The 27,733-nt window shown below is 43.6% G+C and overlaps 1 protein-coding gene, 1 long non-coding RNA gene and 1 other non-coding gene across 3 annotated transcripts; 2 read left to right on the top strand and 1 right to left on the bottom strand.

Moving 5' to 3' along the window:
• Positions 1–1,526: 1,526 nt before the first annotated feature.
• On the bottom strand, positions 1,527–9,682 carry LOC142072934 (uncharacterized). Its single transcript, XR_012669545.1, has 2 exons — positions 9,432–9,682; positions 1,527–1,795 (listed from the first exon to the last, which is right to left on the bottom strand). It is a non-coding gene; the product is annotated as an uncharacterized LOC142072934 (long non-coding RNA).
• An 8-nt stretch (positions 9,683–9,690) lies between these two features.
• UBLCP1 (ubiquitin like domain containing CTD phosphatase 1) lies at positions 9,691–27,427 on the top strand. Its single transcript, XM_048860443.2, has 11 exons — positions 9,691–9,799; positions 13,870–14,060; positions 14,590–14,681; positions 15,079–15,164; positions 15,256–15,371; positions 16,599–16,697; positions 17,721–17,758; positions 20,486–20,584; positions 21,091–21,207; positions 23,556–23,683; positions 26,413–27,427. The coding sequence occupies exons 2-11, from the start codon at positions 13,907–13,909 to the stop codon at positions 26,438–26,440; spliced, it is 957 nt and encodes a 318-aa protein (XP_048716400.1). The 5' UTR covers positions 9,691–9,799; positions 13,870–13,906; the 3' UTR covers positions 26,441–27,427.
• Positions 11,802–11,873, top strand: TRNAE-UUC (transfer RNA glutamic acid (anticodon UUC)). The gene has a single exon. It is a non-coding gene; the product is annotated as a tRNA-Glu (tRNA).
• Positions 27,428–27,733: the final 306 nt, after the last annotated feature.

Raw genomic sequence — 27,733 nt, 5'->3', positions numbered from 1 at the left:
ACTGCACACTATTCAAACTTGGCTCTGTACACAGAATTATGGATTTCCTCATGGTCTTTTCTATGGTGCTCATCACTATGGTATCTCAGTGTTTACACTAATTAATTATCTTCACAACTCCCCTGTAAGGTGAGGGGGGCTATTTACAGGTGGGGAGCTGAGGCACAGAGAGAGTAAGGTCAAAAGTATCCACTAACTCTGGGTTCCCAATCTGAGTCACCTAGATCCAAATCCTCAGAGATATTTAGGTGCTGAATTCCCAATGGAAGCACAGCTTCCATGGACTTCAGTCGCAGTTGTGAGAGCTCAGCACTTCTGCAGATCTGACCTCATGCCAGACAGGTCTCATATCTGGCACCCAGCAATTAGGAACGCACAATTAGTGACCACCTATGAACAGTATGGTTTAAGCGCATCACATCGGAACTCTAAGAGAGGAACGTATAGAATCCAATTCTCCAGAGCAGCATTCAACTGCCTACATGAGACCACCTTTTCTCTTCCCGTAATCCCCTGCATCATGTATTACACACCTTTGAACTTCTGCAACAAATGAAGCAGCAGTCCTACAGACATATTCCTTTACTACACAATGCCAGAGAAGGTTCTTCCTGTGAATGAGGCAAGGGTCCTGTGGAAAAATAATATGTGATCATCTCATTTTTTGAAACATACTTTTTAGTGTGCAATTTCCAAGGTTTTTTAAAGGAGAAAACTGAATAAACAGAAATTCCATTATGTGGAATCATACCGACTCCCACTTGGCTGTCAGCACTGTGTCCTTTGGATCCACAGCACAGACCTCTGCCAGTTCTTCTAACAGAGTAACTCATAGCAGTGGTAGGTTGTCACCCTCTCTGTTGACCAGCCACTAGAGTGGGATAAGAAGCATCCTTTGCCAGTGGGTTTCACAGCTATTTGCTGACAGAAGAATGAGGAGACTCAGGAATCTTGGGTTCCATTCCAGGCTTTGGAAGGGAGTGTTCTCTAGTGGGCACAGTCACCTCTGTCTATTGTCCCCAAGTATGACCTCTTCTGACCCATTCCCTTCAACCAGTCCTATGTTCCCCACCCCTGCCTCCTCATCCCATTCTCCTTGCCTACCCAGCCCTAGTCTTCATCCCAGTTCTAGTCTCATTGCCCTGCCAGTCTTAGTTTCCACCTTGAGTCAGTCTCCACATCTGATCTGTCATTTCCCGCACAGGCTCCCAGTCTTCTTGCCCAGCTGCCCCATATTCCCCCCCACCCTAAGCTCCTCATTTGATCTGTCTTCCCCCAATTCCAAGTGTCCTTGACTAGCCAGCTCCAGACTGTCTCCCCCTGGCTCCCAGAACCCTCCCACAACCCCCCTAAACTCTTAATCTGTCTTCCTCCTCTCCCCTCAGGCTCCCAATTCTTCCCCTCCCATCTTCCTGTTCCCAGTCTCCTGGCCCAGTCAGTCCATCTCTCCCCCATCTCTACTTCCAAACTTTCCAAGATACTGTTTCTCACTTCATCATTGAGAATCATACAGGAAAGACCAAAAATCAGCAAGAAAGAAATCAAGATTTTATCATTATCATAATAATGAACGACGCGGACCCAAGAAAAATCTATAGTCCCAAAATATACAGCGTTTACCACTGCCTAAGTAGTAATGTGCTAGTCTCTGTATTGAGAAGCTCTAAAACATCAGGTAGAAGAGAGAGCTGGAGGTGCAGGTAAAGTGATGAATGAATATTTTCTCTGCAAGCAAAAGTACCACAATCATCTATCTTACTAAGGCGCCCAACATCCTTCTCCAACTCCAGGTAACCTAGAACATAACAACAACAGAAATAAATAAAATTGGGTCCAAGAGTGGAAGAAAGCCAATGTTCAGATTCAGGAAGTGATGAATTAGATCATACATATTATGCCACCCTCTAGTAATTACAGCATGTACCAACACCGATATTAAACAATCCTCACAACACTCCTGTGAAGTAGCTATATAAGTACTGTAAACTCGATTTTATAGATGGGGAAGCTGAGATACAGACTAGGGAAGGCTTATATTTTCAAGTGTCCACTAATACTGAGTGTTTCAGTTTAAACTTGAGACACCACTGTCTCTCCAAATGGTCCCCTTACAATAGACACACCCCAAATTAGTGAACACTTGGAAATTTAACCCTAAGTGACTTGCGTAAAGCTACACAGTGACTCAGATCAGAGCCATCATACAAATTCAGGAGTTCCTAAATGTCATGACTGGGCACAAAATTCATTAGAAGATCATGCTGCCTGTTACATTACATTGACAATCACTGGTCATGACAAGCAGTGCAGGCCTGAATAAAAGCTACACTTGGTATGAACAAACTCATTTTGCAAAACTTTAAACCTATTCAGATACTATAGGTTTTAATGTTTGACGTGTACTCAGATGCTATTGGATTCACCTACCCCTTCTGAGAGACTATGAAAAAGGGAGCAGGGTGTGGGGCAAAAGGAAAAACAAACATGAAACTGTGCAAAAAAGGCTGAAATGGGAGACCAAGATTAATAAAACTTGATTTAAAAAATAACACCCACAAAACACCCACTGGTGCACTGAATGTAGGGGTTCTTCTGTTCCTGAGAACACAGACTCCCCTTTACATTTTTTTCCTGGCATGTGTTTAAGTTAGAGGGAGGGTGGGGGAATGTCACAGATTCAGATGATTTTTCCAAACCAAAAAACAGTCTGAGGGGCTTGCAAAGCCTAAAATTCTGGACAGTCGGCCCATCTATAATCCATACCACATTAAGGCCCTGCTCCAGCACCCATTGCAGTCAGTAAGAGTGGCAGATGCTCAACACCTCAGGCTTGCAATGTTGTTACTTTTGCTTTCTAACTCATTCACTCTTCACAATCTAGAATTTTTCCTTAATAGAGCATTCCTGAAGGCAGCTTTCTGTCTGAGATTTCCATACTAACTGTTTTCTATTTTTAACGGCCATTTTAAAGGATCCTTTTGTTCCATTTCCCAAACAGAGCTACATACTGCGGCTGCTCTAAGAGTTTGATCCTGCTCTCTAATATGCAATATGCACCACACTTTAGGAAGTCAGCCACTTGGCTTCTGCACGTATGCACAGGAACACATTTTGCAAGATGCTCAGCAGTGCCTGCCAGGAACATGAGCTGCTGGAATGGAGCCAGTGCGCATCGGTTTGATGTGCCACCACCTCTTTTATTTCATTCTGGAGCATACCAGGACAGAGAGGACATGAGGAGAGGCAGGAGGGAAGGCTTGCTTTTAACATTTCCATGTATTTTTGTTCTTGATTTCCTGCAGTTACAGTTACCCCATTCTGTACCCAGTGAGCACTGTCCACAAGACTTACCTTTTAACTACACAGAAGAGACTGTGCTGTCTAGATTTAACATGAAACTAGGTACCACCAGCTCCCAGACTTTAATTCTGTGTGGGCTTAGACAAGTCACTTAACCCACTCTGGACCAAATTTAGAATTGCATCCACTTATGCCAGTATTGAATTTGTGTCTGCGTGCCTCAGTTTCCCCAGCTAGGAAATGATCTACACCACAGGGGTGTTGCAATTATTAGTTAAATGCTTGTATTGTGCCTAGCACAATGGGGTCCTGCTCCCTGGCTGGGGCTTCTTGTCATTATCACAATACCAATAATAAAAATAATTTGTGCATCATATCCCAGGAACAAAGTATGCAGTATAAACATTGAGGCCTAAAATGACCTCTTCTCTTCAGCTTCATTCCCCAGACCAAATAAGAAAGCTTACTTACTTTTTTACTTCATTATTTTTCTCTTAGACTTGTAAGAACCATCAAAGATTTCAGAGACAGGGAAACTACCAAACTACGTGACATTTTCCTACTCAACATCTTTGAAGAGAGAGGAAATGGGAACCAGCCTTGTAGGAGTATGGGGGAGGGTAGTGTTCCTATGTAGCAGAACGTTTTAATCTCAAAATACGACTTTGTTAATTGCTATGTACAACTCTGGAAGCTCCCCCATAGAGGGACATGTCAACAGAGGACAATTGCATGTCATAAAAGGAAAATATGATTTCAAGGAAAATGTCTTCTTGTCTGAGATAGACACAACAAACAGTATGTGAGATGCATTTTAAAGGTGTAACTGGCATTTTGGGGAAAAAGCTCATTATCTGCTGCTTCTCAGTGCCTCTTAAAATTACATATTTTTGTAAACTCCTCCATCACATATAGCTTATTTAGTGAGGCCCAAAAGTATCAAATTAAGACTTTTTACAACTTCTACTCGAGTTTTCACATGTAAGAAATCAGGCTGTTTGCTGCTGAACGATTATTCCCTAACTTCCATAAAACAGGAAACCCCCATGTTACAGGACATCATCTCTGTGCAGAGGTTATTTTTCCTTTCTCTGCATTACTTCTGCCATCAGCAAACAAATAAAACCCTTTCAAATGATGTCCATCTGCAGTGATTACTCAGGAGATCCTTGAGGGGAGGGGTAGCCTCTGCAGAGTTGGTGCAGTGAGACACCAAGCCTGATGGGAATCAGCTGAGAAGTTGTAATAGCCTTGGGTGGTACTAACTGCTGAGTCAAGATCCCTAGGCACTGAGGAACCTCCATTTAAAGGGTCTATTGCAGGGGTGGGCAAACTTTTTTGGCCCGAGGGCCACATCTGGGTGGGGAAATTGCCTGCAGGGCCATGAATGTACGGCTGGGGCAGGGGGTTGGGGTGCAGGAGGGAGTGCTGGGTGTGGGAGGGGGTGCGGTGTGCAGGAAAGAGCTCAGGGCAAGGGGTTGGGGCAGAGGAGGCATACAAGGTGTATGAGGGGGCTCAGGGAAAGGGACTGGGGTGCATGAGGGGGCTCAGGGCAGTGGTGCAGGGAGGGGTGAGGAGTGCGGGAGGGGGCTCAGGACAGGGGTGCAGGAGGAGTGCGGCGGGGGTTGAGATGCAGCAGGGGGCTCAGGGCAGGGAGTTGGGGTATGGGGTGCAGGAGGGATTCAAGCTCCGGCCCAGCACCGCTTACCTGGAGCAGCTCCAGGGTGGCAGCGGCACGCACCAGGGACAGGGCAGGCTCCCTGGCCCCGCGCCACTCCGGGAAGCGGCCGGCACCTCATCCCTGCAGCCCCAGTTCCCTGTTCCTGGCCAATGGGAGCTTCGGGAGAGGTACCCACAGGCAAGAGCAGTGCACAGAGCTCTCTGCCCCACCCCCACCGCACCACAGGGACATGGTGCCAGCCGCTTTTGGGAGCGGCAGGGGGCCCGTGGCGCCACGGGGCCGGCAATCCCGCGGGCCGAATCCAAAGCCCTGAGGGGCCAGATCCGGCCTATGGGCCGTAGTTTGCCCACCCCTGGTCTATTGGGATGATGATGAGAAGAAGATGCACAAGAGAACAGGAGTTGGAAGCTATGTAAAGGCACAGAACCTCTCAGTGCGTGGCCCTCTGCCTCCAACAGATTTCCTGGAATCCGCATGGATTTCAGAGGATCCATTGGGCTTCAGACCAAACCCACAATCTGCTCCATAAGTGCCAACAATAATCTAGGGAAACATAAATGAGAGGAACCTGGCAGTTTTCCTGCTCCTTAAATGCCAGCTCTATGTTTTTTCACTGGAAAAGACAACCTGATCCACTGAGAGTGAAAATAAGTGTCAACAGAGAGAAAGCGCCACCTCCTCTTAAGTCAATCATACTAGGCAAGCTATTTAAATAATTCTATTTTAAAAAGTTAGTTTCCCCTCTTCATATACCTTAATAAAAAATATACCGCAAAAAGATAAAACTTTCCTAGCTATAAACAGAGCCTCATGATCACCGTTAGAAATTACTTTCCGATGTTGTCATAAATAAACGTGCAGTGGTACAAGATTGTGAATTGGTTACTCATCTGCCTGACACTCCGTGAACATTGAAAGGTGACTTCTATTTGTATGTGCTGCTTTATTTTTTAAAACTACATTTATGGATTACTTCTTTTCAGTAGCCTACCAAAACCAGAGATATTGACAGAGTAGTAAATGAACACTCATCTAATAAAGGGTACGTATACACGAGGGCTGCTGCTATGCCACTGTAGCACAGACACTTGCTACAGCTACAGAAGGGTTTTTTCTGTTGTAAATCCAATCTTTTACAGCAGGTAGGTTGACGGAAGCAGTGTCTACAACAGGGCTTAGATCAGCTTAACTAATGTCTCTCAGGGCGTGTAGCTAGGTTCACCTAACTTTTAGGTGTATGGCCAAAGAGTATGGCCAGCTCTACACTACAAACTTACATTGGTATCACTCAGGGGGATGAAAAATCTAACCTCCAGCACAGATAGCACTGTGTTGACAGGCGAGCTTCTCCTGCCGACAAAGCTACCGCCTTTCACGGAGGTGCATTAACTACCCTGATGGGAGAAGTTCTGTCAATGTGGTAGTATCTTTACTAACGTGCTACAGTTGCGTTGCTGCAGCTTTTCTAAGTGTAGACCTGCCTTCAGACTTCTATGCTAGTGTGACTGAAGAACTTCTGTAGCCAGCAACAGAGCCTCACATTGTGGAAATCTTCTCTTGTAGGGTGGCTGTCATACTGTGTTAAATGGGTCTCATGCAGTGAGCTGAACCAAGAGCCACTGTAGGCATGTAGCTTAACTGGGGCCTAATCAAAAGAACTGGTGCTAGAAGTGTTGGGAGCCCTAGTGTAGACTGGGTTTCAGTTGTCAATGCAGAATTCAGCCTCTTGCCAATTAAGCCTTGACTACACATAGCAATTACATCAATTTAGTTCAATCATTTCTAAATCTATTTAGTTAACTTGGTACAACCCTCTCATGTTAATACCATTTAAAATGTAGCTTAATCTGCTAACATATTGAATTAAGTTAAATTTATATTAGCTACTCTTAAAACTGATTTATGAGTGTCCATTCAATAGTGTTCTACTGAATTGATTTAGACAACAGTTTAGTTAAATCAGTGCACTTTGAGTGTATTCAAGGCCTTAGACATGATCCCAGCAGGGTTAGATGACATGCTGAAAACTCTAGTGAAATCCAAAATGCTGTCGACAATAAATGGGAGTTAGCAGTGGTGGAACATTTTTCAAACATTGCCTAGTGCAAAGAAGATTCTGGAGAAGCAGTAAGTGGAAGGACAGCAGAGAGGATGTGAAATTGGAGAGAACAGGGAGAAAAAGGAGGGGATTAATGTAGGAAACAGTAGAATGAAGGCAGAATTCTGTAAACCTAATAAATGAACAATTTAACTACGTGTTTGTGCATATTGGTTTAGACAAGTTCAGGTATTTGTCCTGGGATTCATTCAGGAGGACTACGTGTTTTTGCTCTTCAACTACCACCTCTATCTTTCCCCCATTAAATTGGAATTTCTGAGGGCAGGTAGGGATCCCTAAAGAAGCTGCAAAGTGTTTGTCACTCCTGGTTTCATAACTGTTCATACACTGATGTCTCACCAAACTTTGGTTGCCCCAGTCACAAGAACACAGAAATGATCACATTGGATCAGACCAGCAGTTGATCCAATCCAGTATCTGGTCTCACCAGTTTCCTCAGAGGAAGTTTATAAGAAACTGTACAACAGGTAATTATGGAACAACCTTCTTACATGGAAAGTTTCTTCATAAACACTGCCAACTAGAGGGTGACTTATGCCCGGAGGGTTTATATCTCTTCTACACCTCTGATGTAACTCTGGATGTTCTTGCTAGCCATGTAAGTGCTTGTCTCACAGAGCCTGCCCTATACTATACCTAATGAACTTGGCTAACTACAGATAAGAATCCAGAAATACCCATGGTAAGATAGGCAGGTAACAATTTAATTCCAGGCCACGTTTACTGCCTGCAGCTGACAATTATCTTTCCAATTCTATGAAAACAGCAAGCTGAAACACACTGGAACAGGGTAGGGCATCTAGTAAACAGACCTTCAAGTACAGAATACCGTTTGCTACTAATTTAGAGTGAATTTATTAAGGCGTGTGGGTTTTTCCATGTATACAAATGAAAGCCTGCTTCTGCCAGCCTGAAATGTTGAGTTAATGACCAGCCAGTTGTTGAGCTACCTGCTACCCTTCTCATTGCCACAACTCCCAGCCAACAAATATAGAACCTCCCCTTCCCCAACAGCCAAGGCAGCTTCCCCAAGTAGATACAGCTCCCAACACACACACAACATCCCTGGCACCTAGACACCCTCTACCCCTGCTGCACAGTCCCAGCCCTTAAGGCCGGGACACCCCCTTCACAGGCATGCGTCCCAGCCAACATGCATGCAGCCTCCTCTTGCCCACCAGCCATACCAACCAGCCCAACGTGCATGCAGCCCCTAAATGCACATATAACTTCTAGTCTACAAAACCATTCAAAAATTCATTTCCAGTGAATGCATCCGATGAAGTGAGCTGTAGCTCACGAAAGCTTATGCTCAAATAAATTGGTTAGTCTCTAAGGTGCCTCTAAAGAGTCCTCCTTTTCTTTTTGCGAATACAGACCAACACGGCTGCTACTCTGAAAACCATTCCTGAGACCGAGACACGCCCCCCCACCACGTCCCCTACGGAGCCCCTCCCTCCTGGGGACCTAGACTCCCCCTCCCCCTCAGAGCCCCCCCATCCAGGGGGCCTAACACCTGCCCCCTCAGAGCCCCCCCCTTCCTGGGGGCCTAGGCCTCCCTTCCCTGCCCTTCAAATCCCCTCCTACCCAGGGGGCTAGGCCCCCTTCTCCTCCCCCCTGCCCTTCGGAGCCCTCCCTTTCCAGGGGCCAAGCATCCTCCCCCTCAGAGTGCCCCCCTCCCCCTGCCCTTCGGAGCCCCCCTTCCCCGGGGGCCTAGCATCCCCCCTCAGAGTGCCCCCCTCCCCCTGCCCTTCGGAGCCCCCCCCCGGGGGCCTAGCATCCTCCCCCTCAGAGTGCCCCCCTCCCCCTGCCCTTCGGAGCCCCCCTTCCCCGGGGGCCTAGCATCCTCCCCCTCAGAGTGCCCCCCTCCCCCTGCCCTTCGGAGCCCCCCCTCCCCGGCGGCCTAGCATCCCCCCCTCAGAGTGCCCCCCTCCCCGGGGGCCGAGCATCCTCCCCCTCAGAGTGCCCCCCTCCCCCTGCCCTTCGGAGCCCCCCCCTCCCCGCGGGCCGAGCATCCTCCCCCTCAGAGTGCCCCCCTCCCCCTGCCCTTCGGAGCCCCCCCTCCCCGGCGGCCTAGCATCCCCCCCTCAGAGTGCCCCCCTCCCCAGGGGCCTAGCATCCCCCCCTCAGAGTGCCCCCCTCCCCCTGCCCTTCGGAGCCCCCCTTCCCCGGGGGCCTAGCATCCCCCCCTCAGAGTGCCCCCCTCCCCCTGCCCTTCGGAGCCCCCCCCCTCCCCGGGGGCCTAGCATCCCCCCCTCAGAGTGCCCCCCTCCCCGGGGGCCTAGGCCTCCCTTCCCTGCCCTTCAGAGCCCCCCGACCCGGGAGGCTCACCCCAAAGGCCCAGCCACCCTGGGTCTCCTTCAGCGCTGCAGCCCCTCCCACCGCCACCCAGGCCGGCCCCCCCTTCAGCTCCTTGTCTCTCTCCCGACGCCCCTGCCCCCGCTCTCGTCCCGTCGAGACTCGAGGGCGCACGCGCACTGTGCCGAGGCCCCTTGCCTAGGTGGTGCCGCGCGCACATCCGGGTTACTGGTGGGCTGCGCGCGCTCGGCGGCGGGAAGTGGATCGCCCAGTCCCGACGCCTGTCCAGCCACATCCGGGTCCTTCCCCACTACTACTTCCGGGTCGCGGGGGGGGGGGGGACGGCAAGTTCCGCTTCCGGTGTGGCCGGTACCGGGAAAGTGCCGGTTCCGTTACCCAGGGTGAGTGAGGGGGCGAAGGGCCCTTTGCGGCCGCCCGCAGTCGGGACTGGGATCCCCCTCCCCCACCGCTCCGTGGGGATGCAGCGGGGGGGGGCCGCTTCTTCCTCACGGGCCGTGCCCGGCGGGCGGGGCGGCTGCCGGGGGGCAGCGCCGTGGCTGGACTGAGCTGGGTGGGTGCCACAGGTGCGCCCCCGATGCCGCTGGCTGCAGGGCACCAGCCATCGCCCTGGCTGGCGAGGGCCTGCGGGCAGCGGGACGGGCCGAGGAGGCCGCGGGGGGCCGGCGGCAGGGCGCGTGGCGAGGCCCCGGGCACGCCGGTGATGGGGGGCGGTAGCCTCGCCGCTCGTGGTGCGGGCCTGCGGCGTGCTCGGGAGGCGGGCGGACATGGCGGCCTGGGGCGAGGCGGTCACTGTGGGCGGTGGGATGGTATCTCAGTGTGCAGGGGGTGGGAGTTGCTAACCCGCATGTTTAGAAACTCTCCCCTGCCTTTGGGGTGTAGGTGCTTACGCGCGTGTCTGTTGCATTAAGGAAAAATGAGAGCGGTCACGAGCCTTGGTTGTAGGAGCCTAGTTATAGTAAGCCCACTGGCCCCTACTAGCTTGGTAGGCCCTCGTGTCTTGTCCTCCATTTCTGAATAATGGTCTAAGCTGTGACTCCTCAGAGCCCTGGTATACAGAAGACCTATGATAGGTGAAGTGAAAGGGAGACTATGGAGCGCTAGCAATGGAAGTCATTCTGAGTTTGACCAAAACAGAACTTTTGCAGCTGTGCAAGATGCAGAGAGCTTAACTCCACCATAACATCTGAATTTCTAACTGGAAACATTCTTCTGGGTGGCGAACAAGCTGGTTAATCTGTTTGCATCCACTAGCAGAGCTGAGTGTTCCTGACAGTGAGGTGCGCTCTCACTTTCCAGATAAGAGCCTTTGGATTTGGACAGCGCTGTTTGTCTTGGGGGAGGGGGGTGGCAAGTCATCTGAGACCAAGTTTCCCCCAGTGTTGCTCACTGAAGTTCAGGGGGTGCTGGGTGACATGCAGACACAATCTGAATTAGAACCTAGTTCCTCTCAGATAGTGAAGACCAATGGGAAGGTGCTGGGGTCACTTTTGGAGGGCATGATGCTAGCTGTTGCTAAATAAATGACTACTAGACCTTTGCCCAATAAAATCTCTTGATGCTGCAGGTTTATCACACTTTAATTTTTTTAATGGAAGATTCTTGAGGAAGCTGTGATGTAGCTTCAGCAGTGCATGAAGTCCTTTGCTCTCTTTGATCCAGCTGTTTCCTTCTAGGCCCATCCTGGGCACATTCGAGAAAGCTGATTGGTTCTGATAACTGATGATCTCTTGGCTGTGGATGAAGTTAATTCAGATCTGTTATCTGCTTCTGATACCAGGCACCTGAAGGTGGTGTACTCCAGCAGCAATAGATGGTTGCTTAAGTGGCTGTACAAGAGAGGAAGGCTGATCTTGTATGTTAGGCACAGGACTGACATGTGAGAGATCTGGTTTCAGTTCATGGCTCAATCCCAGTTCCCTGTGTGATCTTGGGCAAGTCACTTATTCTGTCTGGGCCTACTTTCTCATCTGGAATATGGGGATATATGCTCTTTCTCTTGCGTACTTAGACTGTAAACTCTTCTGGGCAGGGATCATCTCTTACTCTGTGTTTGTACATCACTTACTGCCATGGGGTCTGAGTTTGCTAGGGGCCTCTAAGTGCTACTCTAATACAAATAATAATTTTTCTTTTTGAGCGACCATTCAGGATAATATTGGATGCATATCTGTCTTGAAGGATTTAGAATAAAACCCTCAATTTTTTTTTATCACCTCTCTTGTTCAGTTGTGTATATGTGGCAGTTAGGAGCGTTAATGAGGAGGTGTGGACTGTGGTATCCTCAGGACTATACAAGCCTTCTGTCCTCATCTGATTTGATTGGTGTCATTGAACAATTACTTCCCTGTGCCTAATAGAGCAAGGGTGTGGTGAGCACTAGTATCCCTTGTGGTCTAGTGGTCAGGATTCCTGGTTTTCACCCAGGCGGCCCGGGTTCAATTACCGGTGTGGGAACTAAGGGCCCCTGTTCCGCGAGCGCCTCCCCGCTCCCACACTCCAAGCCGGCTGCATACCTTGCAGCCAGTCCAGTTTCGAACCGCACCCAGAAACCATCTGTACATGCTCGTGCTCCATAAACTGCATTTCCTCACCCTCGTGTCCCGCCCCGACACCAAATGGCGGGACTATCTTCCATCTAAAGTGGGTGAGGAGCCCCGGTGGGCCAGCCTTTATTTCACCTTGGTCCCATGGCCCGCCGGAAACATTAGTTGACGGCTCCTTCATGGAGCCGTGAGCATGAGCGTGCACCTGGCGCGGTTCATCCTGAGGCCTTCCCCTTTTGCTGGCGCACGCCTATCTTGAATGCGCCAGGTTGCAGCCCCTATTCTGGCTCCTCCAGAACCTATTATTGAGGTTCTGGCTGAACTTCTCCCCACACTTGTTCCTTTTTGCACACCCTATCCGTGGCCCCATGTTGACGAGGAGGTCTCGGGACTTCCTCCTCCTGGCTCTGGCCAAAGTTTCCATCTATAATACCAGGAGGAGGGTGTTAGACGAGGGGGTGCTCTGCGACTGCGGGCCTATTTCCATTCCTCCCTAGTTTCATACATCCAGGCAGAGTTCCACTGAGCAGCGTCCGCTGGCTCCCTCAACAGCTTTGAGGAGCAGTGGGCGCGGTCCGGGGTTCTCTGCTTAGTGTCCCCATCCGGTATCCTCATTTTGAAACTTTGACCTTCACTCCGATCCCTGTTTTTCATTAGTTGTCCGCCGCAATCAGTTGGTCCCTGGGTCCAGTGGTCCCTCCCGCTAGGCTGGGGGAGGGGCCTTTAGCAGTGGGTGGGCATGCGCCTGCCCACCTCCTGGGTTTTTCCAATACGACTAGTATGGCTGAGATCCAGATAATTCTGAGGTAGAACAGTGGAGAGAGCATCAAATAGAAAAAAAAAAAAATCAGATTTAAAGCATCTGACAATTTCTTTTCAGTCTGTAGTTCCAACTTGCCTTACGTATTTTTAAACACTTCCATGCACTTGCTGTAGATGTCCTCAGCACTTCTGTGCATCAGCTCTTTCCACTTTCTAATGCCAACCTTCTGTTTGTCCCTTGGGACAATCTATCACTGGTGATACAGGATCCTTCTCCTCTTCCCCTCCTGCTAATCTGGAACAGCCTTCCTTTGACCTTGTACCCTCACTGATTCTCCACCCGTTTTCAAACCTCAACAGAAACCATGTTTTCTTCCCTTCTCTATACTACTCATCTCTCTTTCCCTCTGCTATTTGTATGTTGCTGTGTGTGACTTAACTGTAAGCTGTTTTGGACACAGTTGGTATAAATGATACTAAGTAAATCAACAATAGGGTTGTTTTGAGTGAACTATAAGGTACTTATTATGATGTAATTGCATTGTCTGGGCAAGTGTTTTGGCTTTGTTTTCACACACCTACTTTGATAATGGCACAATAAAATATGCCCTGGAGTGTGTTGTATTACACATCTGTAATGGTGTAAATGAGTAGGGAAGGCTAATGCTTAAATCTAACTGTCAAGATTAGAAATATATTTATACGTAGTTCTTCCATAATTACATGTGTAGAACTCACACTCTTGACAGTCTCATTGCTTAATAGTTCCTTAGTGCAGTTGAGATTTGCAGTGACTATGATTGTGACGCTGCTTTACTATAGTTGGGTGCTACTAGCATAGACTGGGCTGGATGTGCATTGAATCAGCATTGTTGGAGCACCTTAATGAATATAATACTGCTAAATTCAATACAAATGTAACTACAGGCCCCAGTTTTAGCTCTGCACTTTATCCCTCAGTTTTAAAACTTGGTCATAGCTGCTGCAGTTCATACAAAATTAAAAACTTTAAACAAACAACCTAAGTAATACTGCAGCTTTTAAAATACTGTAAGTATAAACTTAATTGCCTTCCAATTAAATGCTTTTCTCACTTCTGTATTTTTTTTAATATCACCATCTCTTTGTCCCTTCCCTTCTTGCAGATATTGCTGGCAGTAATACTGAACATATGCTTCAAGGATGTCTCTCTCTCTCATAATAAAATGGGGTGGACAGGAATATTCTATAACCTCATTATCAGAAGATGATACAGTGTTAGATCTTAAACAATCTCTCAAAGGCCTTACAGGAGTGCTACCAGAGCGCCAAAAGCTGCTTGGACTTAAAATGAAAGGTAATTCTTCACGTTAGTTATTGGTGGAGCTGCGTAACTCAGAGGAAGAATCTGCTTTTGTGTGTCCAAGCTGTATACCCCAGTGGAGCTCTCTCCTCCCCACCCGAATGGCTATGGATTTTGGATGGGTGTGTTCACAGGGATGTCACGCGTCACGGGATGTTGCTTAGCATTGGTACATCATGCCTGTTTTTAAATAATTTGCAGAAATTTCACATCAGTCAAAGTTTTAAAAAAAAAAAAAAGTAAACTGCAAGTATGAGAGGGATTTTATGTATAGTACCTGGGCAATGAAGCCCCTGTCTTGATTGGAGATTCAAAGCGCTGTTGTAATATAAGTAATTTTTTATTTCAGTTTGGCATTACTCTGTATTAATACAGGTTCATAATAATAGTCTATCCTTGAACGTGTTAGTGACATAGGGAAACTGAGGCTCCAATGACATGGTATTTAGTATGGGTCTGTCATCTTAAACCAAATGAAATCCCTCGACTTCAGTGCGAAAACAATGATCTGCTTGTATTGTAGGCAAACCTGCAGACAATGATGTTAAGCTCGGAGCTCTCAAACTGAAACCAAATACTAAAATCATGATGATGGGAACTCGTGAAGAGAGTTTGGTAAACATTTTCTTTTTGCCCATTTGTTTCTATAAAATTATGAACTACACTTTGTCATGTGTTTCCTAATTGTGACTGAAATTCTAGTGTTCCAGAGACTAGTTAGTTTAAGAATAATGGCACCATACCAACTTTGCTGCTCCTGCCTTGTGTGTAAAATGAACTTCCCTGTAGAACTGTAATAGATTTGCTTGTTATAATTGCTGTAGTGATCAGTCTTAAGTATAAGCTCTGTTATGTGCTTCTAGCACCTCTGAAACGTTTCACTAATTGTGCCACTGTTAAAATGAAAAGCATATAGATTAAGCAGTTATCTTTTTCCTGTAATGTGTTGTAACAAAATCCTGAGATTCAATTGTGTTTATTTTAATGCTGCTGTATTTTTTCATCCCTCTAGGAGGATGTCCTTGGACCACCCCCTGACAATGATGATGTAGTCAATGACTTTGATATTGAAGAAGAAGTTGTTGAAGTAGAAAATAGGTGTGTTATAGCCATTTTAAGAAAAGATTGCAATGTTGCTGAATGTTCACTCCTCACTTGTTAACTATAACTGTATGTACTGTTGTATTAGGGAAGAAAACCTACTAAAAATTTCCCGCAGAGTCAAAGAGTACAAAGTGGAAATTCTGAATCCTCCTAGGGAAGGGAAAAAGCTGTTGGTACTAGATGTTGATTACACACTGTTTGGTAAGTTATCAAACTTTTTTTTTTTAAGAAATTAGTCTGTTCATTAACTACTATGTTAGCCTTTGATAGGTATTTTTCCCCTTACAAGTCACAGTTAATACCATCTGCTTGTACCACCATACTGCTGCCTTGTACTGTTTTTTTTGTCTTGCATTGCTACTATTTTTAAAATAGCCTTGTGCTTTATCAACATTGAATACTGTTGATTTAAGGCCGCAATACATAAATTTGCTACGTAGGGATGCAGAGAGAAGTTTATACTTTCATCCTAATGCACCGGACCCTTGCTAGAACGCGGGATTTGGGATCCATGCACGGTACCGCATTATAGCAGGGACCGCATTAAAATGAATTGCAATTAAAGTAATTTAAATTTGGGATCCGTGGCTGCAACCGCATTATATGCGAATTTGTGCTATATAGACGTGCGTTCTAGCGAGGGTCCGGTGTAATTTTCCTTTTGTATGCTGTCCCAGGCATTGAGGTGGCAGTGAATGGAAAAACACTTATTTTAAATATGATAAAGTCAACCTGTAGGTGATGATGTTTCTCTTTTTGGTAAGAGGAGATTAGTTCAGTGTTGATTCTCCATGGAGTTTTGAAACACCACTCCATAATGCATTGCATATGAAAACTACCAAAATGGTTTCTCTGAGAGATCAGTGTTTTCTTATGACTTCACAGACTGTATTGGGATATGGGGACATTATGGAGTTTGACTCTAAACCTTACCAATTATCTTTCTCTCTCCTTTCCTCCAACCCCCTAAAAAATTATGTGTGAGATGTTTGTAATCCAGGATCAGAATTCAAGTCATTAGTAAGAACATGAGTTGAAGGTGCTGTAATAATGAGAGTTTCACAGGAAGCCATTTTCTAATGAAGGCAGACTGTTATGCTTATGTGTTTGACAGTAAGAATCATTAAGGCACATGGTCACAAATATTGCCTTTTGAAATAAAGGAGGAAAAATGGTCTTATGGTTAACTGGACTCTGTCTGAGGGAACCTATGTTACATTTTTGGTTCTGCCACAGGCTTGGGCAAGCTACAGTCTCTCTGCTTTAGTTCCCAGAGTGGGGATACAACTTCCCTGTATAATAGGGTTTAGGAGAATTTATTCATTGTTTTTTTGAAGTGTTGGGTGTTTCATTGATGGGGCCCATACAGGAATTGGATTTAACAAAAAATATGCTAAACTAATAATGAGTTGTTTGTTTTCCTCTCAGACCATAGGTCATGTGCAGAAACTGGGGTAGAGTTAATGAGGCCATACCTTCATGAATTCCTGACGTCTGCATATGAAGATTATGATATTGTAATTTGGTGTAAGTTATTTTCTTTACCAAATGAAAATCTTGTGAATTGTTTAGCATGTGGGATGCTGCAGTAAAGTTGTTAAATATAATTGCATCTTTTGCTGTTTATTGTAAAACCTTATGCAGTACCTTAATTTTGGCTGTATTGAATTTAATCCCTGAGTGAGTAGTCGGTTCATGCTCAGTAGTGATTAGATCTATTTTTAGAAAGATGGTAGACCTCATGTGATAGCTCAGTGGTTTGAGCGTTGGCCTGCTAAACCCAGGCTTGTGAGTTCAATCCTTGAGGGGGCCACTTAGGGATCTGGGGCAAAAATTGGGGATTGGCCCTGCTTTGAGCAGGGGGTTGAACTAGATGACCTCCTGAGGTCCCTTCCAACCCTGAGATTCTATGATTCTATGTAGCTAAACACAGTATACTGCCCAGGCAAATAAATGAATGTGGTGAAGAAATGAACAGGGTATAAAACAATATCTAATATTACTTTGTACAGATTAACAAGTAATTGAAGGGATTAAGATGTATGTTAAACATCCATACGCTGCTTGATGATGTGCATATATCCCAAAGCAGCCAATAGATAAAGCGTATTCATCAGCAGAGTGGGGCAGGAAACAAGCAAAACTCTGCCATTATTACAGGGTGGTCACTAATTTGCCCTAACACACCAGTTGGTTTCCTGTCTTCTCGCAGGTTGAGGCTTGTCTCGAGCTGAGCTACGGTCTAATTTTTTTTAATCTAGCTTTAATCATGTTACAGCAAAATGGTTAATTTAGTTTAAATAGTCTGCCTTTTAAAGTGTGTGCAGAATTTGATCTAGTCTGTTAGCTTTTTCAAGCTAAAAGGAATTAGTTTCAACTAAATATTTTATATAGGAAACAAACTTGAGGACAGTGGTGGAGGGAAAATGTAATGATAGTTTAACTTGTACCAAGCAGTTAAACAAAAATGATAGTTTAAAAGAACTGAAACTTTACCTTTCACTGGTTCATCTTGATAAAGTGTTCTTCTCCCTCCTCCCCTTGTTTTAGCTGCTACTAATATGAAGTGGATTGAAGCTAAAATGAAAGTAAGTTATGTCTGGAAATATCATTTGTTTCTATTATGTTGTTAGTATTTGGTAGATAGGGGTTTGAAACCTTTAATCAGACTGTGTTCAGCAGCTTATATAGCAATACTAGCAGTTAGGGAGTGTGGGCAGGGCGATAAAAAGCTGTTTGGGTTTTCTAAAAGTTCCTAGTGTTTTTAAAACAGTCTCCCTCACAAAACTGAGAATAATCCTAATTTTAGAATTCCATACAAATGAGCTAGGAGGTGCTAGAGATTAGATTGGTCATGCAGATTTTGCTCTCATTTGTATATATAATCCTGTAATTATATCAAATACTATTTTTCATAAATGTAATGCAGTTTTAAGTGTCCATAGATACACATGTAGCATCCTAGAGAACAGCAGGAGGGAACCCCTCCCGTTTTTTCCTTGCACCTTCCCCAATGGTGGAGTTCTGCTCTCTCCTGTGCCTCTTACAAAGTCCATAGGAGCCCTTTCAGATCCAGTTCTTTACTGATTTAAGCGCAATAGACAATTAGCTAGTGACAGCACAGCTGACTTAGCTGTGAACATATTTGCAGCTAGCTTTAGCTATCCACTTAGTGAGCTTAGTAAAAATTGCTGCGTGCTTGCTTTGTAATTTTCAAATTCTCAAAACTCAGTCAAATCAAAACCAGTTTCAGTTCCAGATTTATGCCTTTTGTACTTCTGCTGTTTTGGCTTTGTAGCTGCCATTTTTTGAGTGTTTTTTTTAATTGGGAAAAGTGTATTTTCCACTTTGCTTATGCTCAGAATAGTCATGGTCTTTTTATAAATCAGCTTCAGATAGAGATCAGTGATCGAGAACTTCAGGCAAAGCTATGAAAGCTTTGAGTTATGAATGAAATTGGGGTGAGAATGGTAAACATGACCCATCCTTAACTATGGTCAGTTGTACCTCACTATGATAAATAGGTCTGTCAGACTTTCCTGCTCTTATTTTTTTATTGGCTAGCGTTTATTGCGAGGGAAACTTCAGAGAGTTTACATTTCAGTTCACTGGTACTAAAAAATGGTTTCAAACCAATGTGGATATATGATTAAATATCTTTGTAAAAGGGTTGCTTACCACTCATGTGAGGTGCAGCTGCTGCCTCAGTTTCCCCTCTCTGGTTGGTCAGCACTCTAGATAAAACCAACAATCGTCCTGTCATAGGTAAAGGAAAGTCTAATGAAATAAGATATCCAGAAAACCAATAATTTGCCTTTCTTTGGCCACAGCCCATTCCCTAGATACATGCAACAATCTCCCCTTGATTGCTGGGATAGAACCAGACTACCTCTAGATGGTACCTCAGCGCCCCAGGGGCACCTGTGTGATCTCCCTCTACCATGGGCTGCAGGTAGTCCTGGATAGCAAAGCAGTCATTTGCTCTAAACTCAGCTGTATCTGCTTCACACTCAGGCCTTCCTGGTTTCCTTCTCTGCTGGGAGCCCCACTGTGGTCCAGGCCTCAATCTTGGTCACTTGATTCCCACCGATAGCAGTTTGCTGCTTCTCTCTCTAAACTGAGTAGAAGACCTCTCTTGTATAGTTGTCCCCTTCCATAGCTTCAAGCTTATGTTGCTTCTAGCCTACAGTTTGCATCCTCCATTTGGGAACAACCACCCCCAAAGTACCTGGCCTTAAAGGGCTGAAACAGAAAAAAGTTCTGGAGCTGTCCTTAAAGGGTCACCACACGCTGTTAGTTCTCAGAGGTAACATCTGCAGCAACAAAAGTGAGGCAGAATAACTCAGTTCAATTTTATTCTTATCACACACACACAAATGGAATTCAGATGCTGTTTAGCATTTTGCTTTGGTATAACACTGATCTATGTAGAGAGCACTCTTCATTTGTAAGAAGATTCACTTTGTACATAACAGCAAGGCATTCAGGTGTGGCTAGATGTCTGAAGGAAAGCTGTTGCAGTGGATGGTTTGTGCTTACTTGGCGCATGGTTCTGAATTTTAATTCTGGTATGTGCAACAAAGGAATAAATAAAATTTACACATTATAGCAAAGTTTAGTGTTACATGATAGTTTTAAGAAAGGATTTGAAATAGAAATGATGCAGTGTCATTTACTCAAAGATTATTTTCTATAAATGATCTAAGTTGTCTGTGCTCCCATTGTTTCAGGAGTGGCCAGGTCTATAAAAGGTGAGCCACATCTGTTGCAAGGCTGATTGTTTCATTAGGCACTTACCCTTCTACTGTCCCACATGTTGACTACTATCATATTTGCTTGGTCTTTGGGCCTGGCTATAATGTGGAACAGGAGCAAATTGAAGAAAGGAAAACACACGCTCCTTGTTTCACACTTAGCTCTAGAGACTGAGCGGGGGTCTACATCATCTAGAAATTTTGGAGAACATTGCCCCCTCTTCTCTTCTTGCTTGTTGTGGATACAGGGATGATACTGAGGTGGGTCAGAAGCTCTCTGTATCTTGTCTCTTCACTGAACTCACTGATTTTATACTGATGTCAGTTTATGAAGTTTGGCCCGAGGAATTGCAATACTACACTCACACCAGTTTTTTCTGTTAGTAGAATTCTGTACTTTATTCTCGTTGAATAGGAGAGTAGAAATCTATTTTTTGCATGTCTCCATTCATCCTCCGCCGCTGACCCCTTCACAAATATAATGTGTTACAATCAAAGTTTTTAATTGATAGCAGTAAAACTGTCTGTCTGGAATTTCAGTTATTAATCTCTGTTACCCAGGAGCTGGGAGTGAGTACAAATGCAAACTACAAGATAACCTTCATGTTGGACAGTGCTGCCATGATAACGGTGCACACTCCAAGGAGAGGACTAATAGATGTAAGAATCATTTTGTATTTCCTAGATTAATGGCTTTCCTCCTTTTAAACAGCAAAGTTTTTTTCTTTTAAAATAGCTAGTGATCGGAACCCCCTTTATATATTTTTGTTTTAAGTTTGTGTTGGGACTTGCACATAAGAAAACCCTAAAAACCACCTGAAGTTCAGGAAGGGGGACTGGGAAGAACAATCTCGCTGTAGCATTTTGAATTTACAGTCGTTCTTTGGTTATAATAGACAATGTGGCGGTCAAACAACTAATAAATAGGGCTATTAGGAGAACATTCATTTGTGTCACAAGACTACTTTTCACGATATACATTTAATGAGTAATTTTGAAGTACTATATTGAAGGCAATAGACTGCATGCACCTGCTAATTCTTCAGCAAAAGGATAAGTGAAAAGTACAGTAAAGTTGCAATACTGATGGTATGATTTCCACATCTCTTGCAATCTTTACATCATGTGTTTTACCTCAGGTAACTCTTACACACTTCTATTTGCAGGTGAAACCTCTTGGTGTTATATGGGGCAAATTTTCGGAATTTTACAACAAGAAAAATACTATCATGTTTGATGATATTGGACGAAACTTTCTAATGAACCCACAAAATGGACTAAAGGTAACTTTCAATGAAATTATTAGCAAAGCAGCAACAAATGAAAGTAAATAATTGACTTCTTATAGCTGCTTTCTGTATTTCTTTACTGTGTTTTTAAACTACCGTGAGATGTTGATCAACAAAACACAATGCATATTTGATAGTTTAAAAACAAAACAACTATTTGGACTAGATAATCGCTTTTTAGTAGTAAGGGAGATGTACTGAATATGGTATTTTCATTTACTGTTAAAGTAGAAACATTTAGACTACTGAAATGAAGTAGGAAGACTAAAGACCAATCAGATTAGGCCCCACTGTGCTTGGTGCTGTACAAACATAGGATAAATGACATTAAATATCTTGTTGCTATACTTTATCAGAGGTATGCCAATATAAAAAAGGTCCTGCTCCTATGAAATCAGTGGTACTGCAGAAATGCAAGTTATCATACGGAACAAAATTGCCAACTAACCTGTTTTCAGACTCCTCATTATTGATGTTGATTCAGTAAATAGAAAGAACACTGCTTGAATTTCTGATAATGGGTTAAACTTGTTAAACTCGTGTTGTTCATGAGGAAAAAAAATCTGGTCAGTCTAAGAAATAGGACTCCAAGATGTTTGCACACGGACATATGATGGGTGAAATTGTATGAAATTTTCAGTAAGAAATGTGCACTGTTTTGGGAAGCAGAAGATTATCAATGCTCTTTCTGTGACAGGATATTCCTCCAGGGCAGAATCCTAAGAGAAGTGTATGGCAAAATGCTATTAGTAAAGTAGAGGGGGAAGAATCGTGAGTGGCTAAAATGAGGCAAAGGTATAACACATACCAAGACTAAGGCAATTGTCAGCAAAGCTATATTAAAGCCTTCTTTTTCCAAAGAAGCTGTCACCCTAGTAAAATGTTTGTGTTGGATGAGACATGTTGTTGAGGTAATGCCACAAAGTTCAGGGAACTGAAAACTATTCTTACATCCCTTGTTGTAAAATCTATCTGGTTGTGTTAAAAATTGTGACAGACCAGTGCAAATCGCTTGACCGTTGAGTCTGACTAGAAGGAGACGTGATGAAGTGCGAGACTGACAGAACAGTATCATTACTTGTTCACGGGGGTACAGCACAAATGTGTTACAGCCCAGATTATATTGACAGCAAGACAAATTGGAGGTGGTTGTTGAGAGAGGATGTTGGAGGAGAGGGAATCAAGATCAGATTTTCAACCTAAGGCAAAAGAATTTAATCAGCCACTCCACTTGGGCTTCACTGATTGTCTAAAAGCTTATGATACAAGTAGATAGCGAGATTTGGAATGAGTTTCACAGCTCCTTTAAAAGGTCACAGTCAACTCAAAATCATTCAAGTTTTTTGAACCCTCTATTGTTACAAGCAACACCAGAGATTACTGTGACACAAAACTTCCTTTTCAGTTTTGTTTTGTGCAGTTATTTTTACTTTGTTCCTCTCCCCACCCCCTTTTTGGTGGTGTGTGTGGGGGCGTCTTTCACAGAATAATAGGGGAGAGAAAAATGATAGGGAAAAATGTAATGCCACAAACTAGCAGGGGAATTTGGGGAAGACGCAATACCTGAAGCTTCAATTGACTTGTATTTGACTCTGTCCCTTTAACTAACTCAGAAGTCAAATAACCTGTAATAGACATGTTCAAGCTAGAATAGCAGCAGATTGATCTGGGACTGGAAAATACCTTAAGTTCTTACTATAATTTTGTAACCTCTGTGGTGAGATGGCAACAGGGACAGACTGAGAACAGAAAAGTAACAGTAGTGTTCTGTTATGGATACTTAAGGGACTTCCTTTCTATGAGGTAGAAAGTTTTCTACAGAAACTTGTGGAAATGATAATTTAAATGTCTCAGTTATGGCCATCCAGGCGTCCAGATTCCAAATGCAGTATGCATACCACATAACTTAAGACTTTAGTGAACTGAGCTTCAGATTGTAGGCACTTCTGGACTAACTAACGGGAAAGTAATTATGAAGAGTATCCTCCTTTGCTCCTGTTTGAAAAAAATGAGACAGCAAGAATTTTATTTTCTAGTTGGTTTAAGCGGTGGGTATTTTCATGAAGGATGAGATCTCTCAAGAATTAAAAGCCTATAAAGTACCCTGTTCTATATAATACTGGAAAAGACTTAGTTGGTATAGTTTGTATACAGATTATTTTTGTGTAGACTTTTCTGGGATTTCTCTTTACATGAGTGAGTGGCAGGGACGCCTAACTTACTCTGAACAGTATACTTACTTCACAAATAATAAAAAAATATACCTAATTCACAAATAACCAAATGTGAGAGAATTGCAAGTGTTGTGTTAGGCAAATGCTTATACTTCTGTCTCTCAATAGATAAGACCCTTTATGAAAGCACATTTAAATCGGGATAAAGACAAGGAGCTTTTAAAGCTTACTCAGTACCTCAAAGAAATAGCAAAATTAGATGACTTTTTGGAACTGAATCACAAACACTGGGAAAGGTAAGGACTATGTCAAGTTTTCTCCCTCCCATCATCCCTAAATACCATATCCTGCTTTAAAATTACCTGGAAGGAAAAACTGCACTGCTACACACACTTCAACTTGAGATGGGATGGGTCTCTAGTCTTTGGTTAGAACTTAAGGCTTTGATTTATGACCTAACCCACTAAATGGTTTGGGTGAGCACCTCTTGTTCCATGTGATACTATAGCAGTTGTGGTCAGTGGAAGTGTTCAACCTAACTGCTCTATAGTGAGGTATGGAGGTTAGGGTGTTCTCAATCAGAGGGCCTGGAAGTCCTTCTCTTCTCACCCCCAGTCTGACAGTCTAACTTTATTAACCTTCAGGGCATATTACAGTCTTTTTTCAGAACATATGATTAAAGAGTTGGAGGTGGTTAAATGTGGATCACTGTATATAATGAGGTTCTTAATTGTTAATGAGGGTTTATGCAATGCAGAGGGGTTATGTTGTGCACCAGGTTTGGGCAGTAAAGTATTAAGGCCATATAGCCTTTGCGGGGAGATTTTCAAAGGCAGGTAAGTGCCTAACTTCCATTGAAAGTCATTGGGAAGTTGGGCATCTAACTCTCATTTGTGCTTTTGAAAGTCTTCCTCATAATCTTTATACAAGTGCCCTGAGCTTTGAGAGGAGCTTGCTAAAAGTGGAGTAATTGAATGGCCTTATTCTTTAATGAATGGTCATCAAAACCTTAATGTTTAAAGGCATCTTCCATCAGAATTTGTCAGACTCCTAACAGCAGAATGTTTAGACCAAAAGAACTTAGAGAGAGAGCTATTCAGGTAATTTCTGATTAACTGAAATTTGATTTAAACGTGTTTGTATATTTAGTTAGTTGTTACTTTCAAAAATAGTAACCACGTCTGTGTTGGATTGTAGGAAATCTACTTTTCACAGAGGGGAATGATGGTGAAATCTTGAAAGCTGCCTCTAACCACCACCTTTCCATCACCCAGTGCATTAATGATCATAGGTCTTGAATCATTCCATTTGTAATAAGTCATTTAAAGGCATGCTGGTTCTTAAGCAGTGTCATTATAAAAGAGCTCGTGTCATAAATATAAAGGGAAGGGTAACCACCTTTCCACGGTGTGTTTCCACGGTACACATCTGATGAAGTGAGCTGTGGCTCACGAAAGCTCATGCTCAAATAAATTGGTTAGTCTCTAAGGTGCCACAAGTACTCCTTTTCTTTTTGCGAATACAGATTAACACGGCTGTTCCTCTGACACCTTTCTGTATACAGTGCTATAAAATCCCTCCTGGCCAGAGGCAAAACCCTTTCACCTATAAAGGGTTAAGAAGCTATGGTAACCTAGCTAGCACCTGACCCAAATGACCAATGAGAGGACAAGATACTTTCAAATTTGTGGGGGGGATCAAAGGGTATTTCTGTCTGTGTGATGCTTTTGCCGGGACCAGATCAGGAAGGCAGCCTCAGAACTTCTGTTAAGTTAGTACGTAATCTAGCTAGAAATGCGTTAGATTTCCTTGTGTGTAAAGGCTGGTAAAATAAGCTGTGCTGGATGGAATATATATATTCCTGTTTTTGTGTCTTTTTGTAACTAAGGTTTTGCCTAGAGGGATTCTCTATGTTTTGAATCTGATTACCCTGTAAGGTATTTACCATCCTGATTTTACAGAGGTGATTATTTTACCTTTTCTTTAATTAAAATTCTTCTTTTAAGAACCTGATTGATTTTTCATTGTTCTTAAGATCCAAGGGTTTGGGTCTGTGTTCACCTGTACAAATTTGTGAGGATTCTTATCAAGCCTTCCCCAGGAAAGAGGGTGTAGGGCTTGGGGGGATATTTTGGGGGAAGACATCTCCAAGTGGGCTCTTTCCCTGTTCTTTGTTTAAAACGCTTGGTGGTGGTAGCATATGGTTCAAGGACAAGGCAAAGTTTGTACCTTGGGAAAGTTTTAACCTGAGCTGGTAAGAATAAGTTTAGAGGGTCTCGCATGCAGGTCCCCACATCTGTATCCTAGAGTTCAGAGTGGGGAAGGAACCTTGACATGGTGGCAGGGTGGTGGGATTGTTTTGAACTAGAAGCACAGCAGGATTTTAAAAGCCAGTTTTGTAAAAGGTGCAGCTATAGATTCTGTGTGTCTGCCTGGGGGACAGAGCAGCAGGCATAACAAAAGGATTTTTCTGTAGGTTGAAAACAGCTATCGGGTTACAGCACAGCAAAATTTTACAAGCCAGGTTTTTTGGGGGGTTTTTTTGGTTTTTTTTCCTAACTCTCAGGTGTAAAAACAGAGAGGTTAGGATGACAGACTGCACTGTTCAACAGAAGTTGGAATTAGCCAGATTTGAGGCTGAGGAAAAACAAAAGGAAATCTAACGCATTTCCAGCTAGGATTACTTACTAACTTAACAGAAGTTCTGAGGCTGCCTTCCTGATCTGGTCCCGGCAAAAGCATCACACAGACAGAAAAACCCTTTGTTCCCCCCGCCCCTCTCCAGATTTGAAAGTATCTTGTCCTCTCATTGGTCATTTGGGTCACATGCCAGCTAGGTTACCTTAGCTTCTTAACCCTTTACAGGTGAAAGGGTTTTGCCTCTGGCCAGGAGGGATTTTATAGCACTGTATACAGAAAGGTGGTTACCCTTCCCTTTATATTAATGACAGCTTGTGTACTAACTAACATTCTCCCCCCCTCCCCATTTTATTTTGTTAAAAATAATTTGTTTTGTTTCTTTCAGGTACCTTTCAAAGAAGCAAGGACAATAGCTTTAATAAACTCTTGTGGCACTGAACTGAAGGAAACATAATTTGAGATCTTTGGACTTTTCCTTGCTTTTCTGCTAGAACACAATAGTGCTGGACACTGACTCAAACACCAGAATGACTGCTTATACTTGGTCTTCCAGTTGGTTTGTTCTAATTTTTTTTTTTTAAGATCACAGCAATAAGCTCAAAGAGAAATAAGTTACTTTTTCTTGCATTCATTTCCGGTGTTATTTAAAATACTTTCTCTTTCATTGCTGCCATAATACCCCCATAACCATTAAAGAGCAACACCATTCTGAAACTGGAAAAACAATTGTTTAGACCAAAAAGGTTGAATAAGGAGCTAGTCTTGGCATTCTCTGAATTCTATCAGTCCTCTTTCCCCTCTGTCTTAGAAACAGTTTCCCTCTCCCATTCCACTATTTAAGACTATAAAATACAAGCTGTCTAATTTTGGTATATATTAGTAGGTCAGTGTTTCTTTGTGCAAGACAGTTCAAGATTGGAAAGCACCACCTCTAAGGCAAATATATACCTGTGTGCAAACTTATACTATAAAGCAGTGGATTACTAGAATACAAAAGACAAAATTACAGAGGGAAAGAAATCCAACCTTGTTTAAGTGAAAAGCAGTCTGCCTGAAGAAAAATTCTCCTAACCCGATAAAGGGTGTAAACCTCAAATGAGAGTCACATTCCTACTAAAGCATGAACAAAACCCTTGTTCTGTTCTAGTTAACCTTGTCAAAGTGCAAACACTGTGTTTCAATTATAATATTCAGCCATACTGTTTTTAAAGTATAATTTACTTGCGCTGCTTGAGCCTGCACTATAGAAGTGTGATGTGTGACTGCTGTTTTGCATTACTGACAGTCCTGCATTATGCAGTTCTTGTATTTGAAAGAAGACTGACCCTTTCAAATAAAGATGGTATATATTGTTCTTAAGGAACTATAGCAGTTGTGTAAATAAAATACCTTTTTCTTAACGTGTTGGTTGCATGTGTCTTATGTTATTTTTCTTAACAAGGATCTTTCTCCTTCCCCATATTAATCTTACACAATTTTTAAGGACCCTCTTTTCCCGTCTGTGTGAATAACCCTATCATTGAATCACATGAGGATTTTTGCATCTAATTGTCCTAATTTTAGTGGGAAATGGTTTTGGGTTTTATTGTCAAAGAAAACAGGTTGGGAAAGAGATGTACTTTGTTAACTACCTTTACTGGGTAAATGAACTATGACACTACATTTCAGGACTGATCAAACTCTCACTGAACTAAATAGACCTTAAG

The sequence above is a fragment of the Caretta caretta genome, chromosome 8, assembly GCF_965140235.1.
Source record: "Caretta caretta isolate rCarCar2 chromosome 8, rCarCar1.hap1, whole genome shotgun sequence".
NCBI classification, from domain to species: Eukaryota; Metazoa; Chordata; order Testudines; family Cheloniidae; genus Caretta; species Caretta caretta.
This window is presented reverse-complemented; position numbering and strand designations above follow the sequence as displayed.

Coding starts and splice junctions, on each gene's coding strand:
- UBLCP1 (XM_048860443.2), top strand. CDS start 13,907: ATGTCTCTCTCTCTCATAATAAAATGGGGTGGACAGGAATATTCTATA. Junction 16,698..17,720: donor TTATGATATTGTAATTTGGT/GTAAGTTATTTT, acceptor CCCTTGTTTTAG/CTGCTACTAATATGAAGTGG. Junction 17,759..20,485: donor GGATTGAAGCTAAAATGAAA/GTAAGTTATGTC, acceptor TCTGTTACCCAG/GAGCTGGGAGTGAGTACAAA.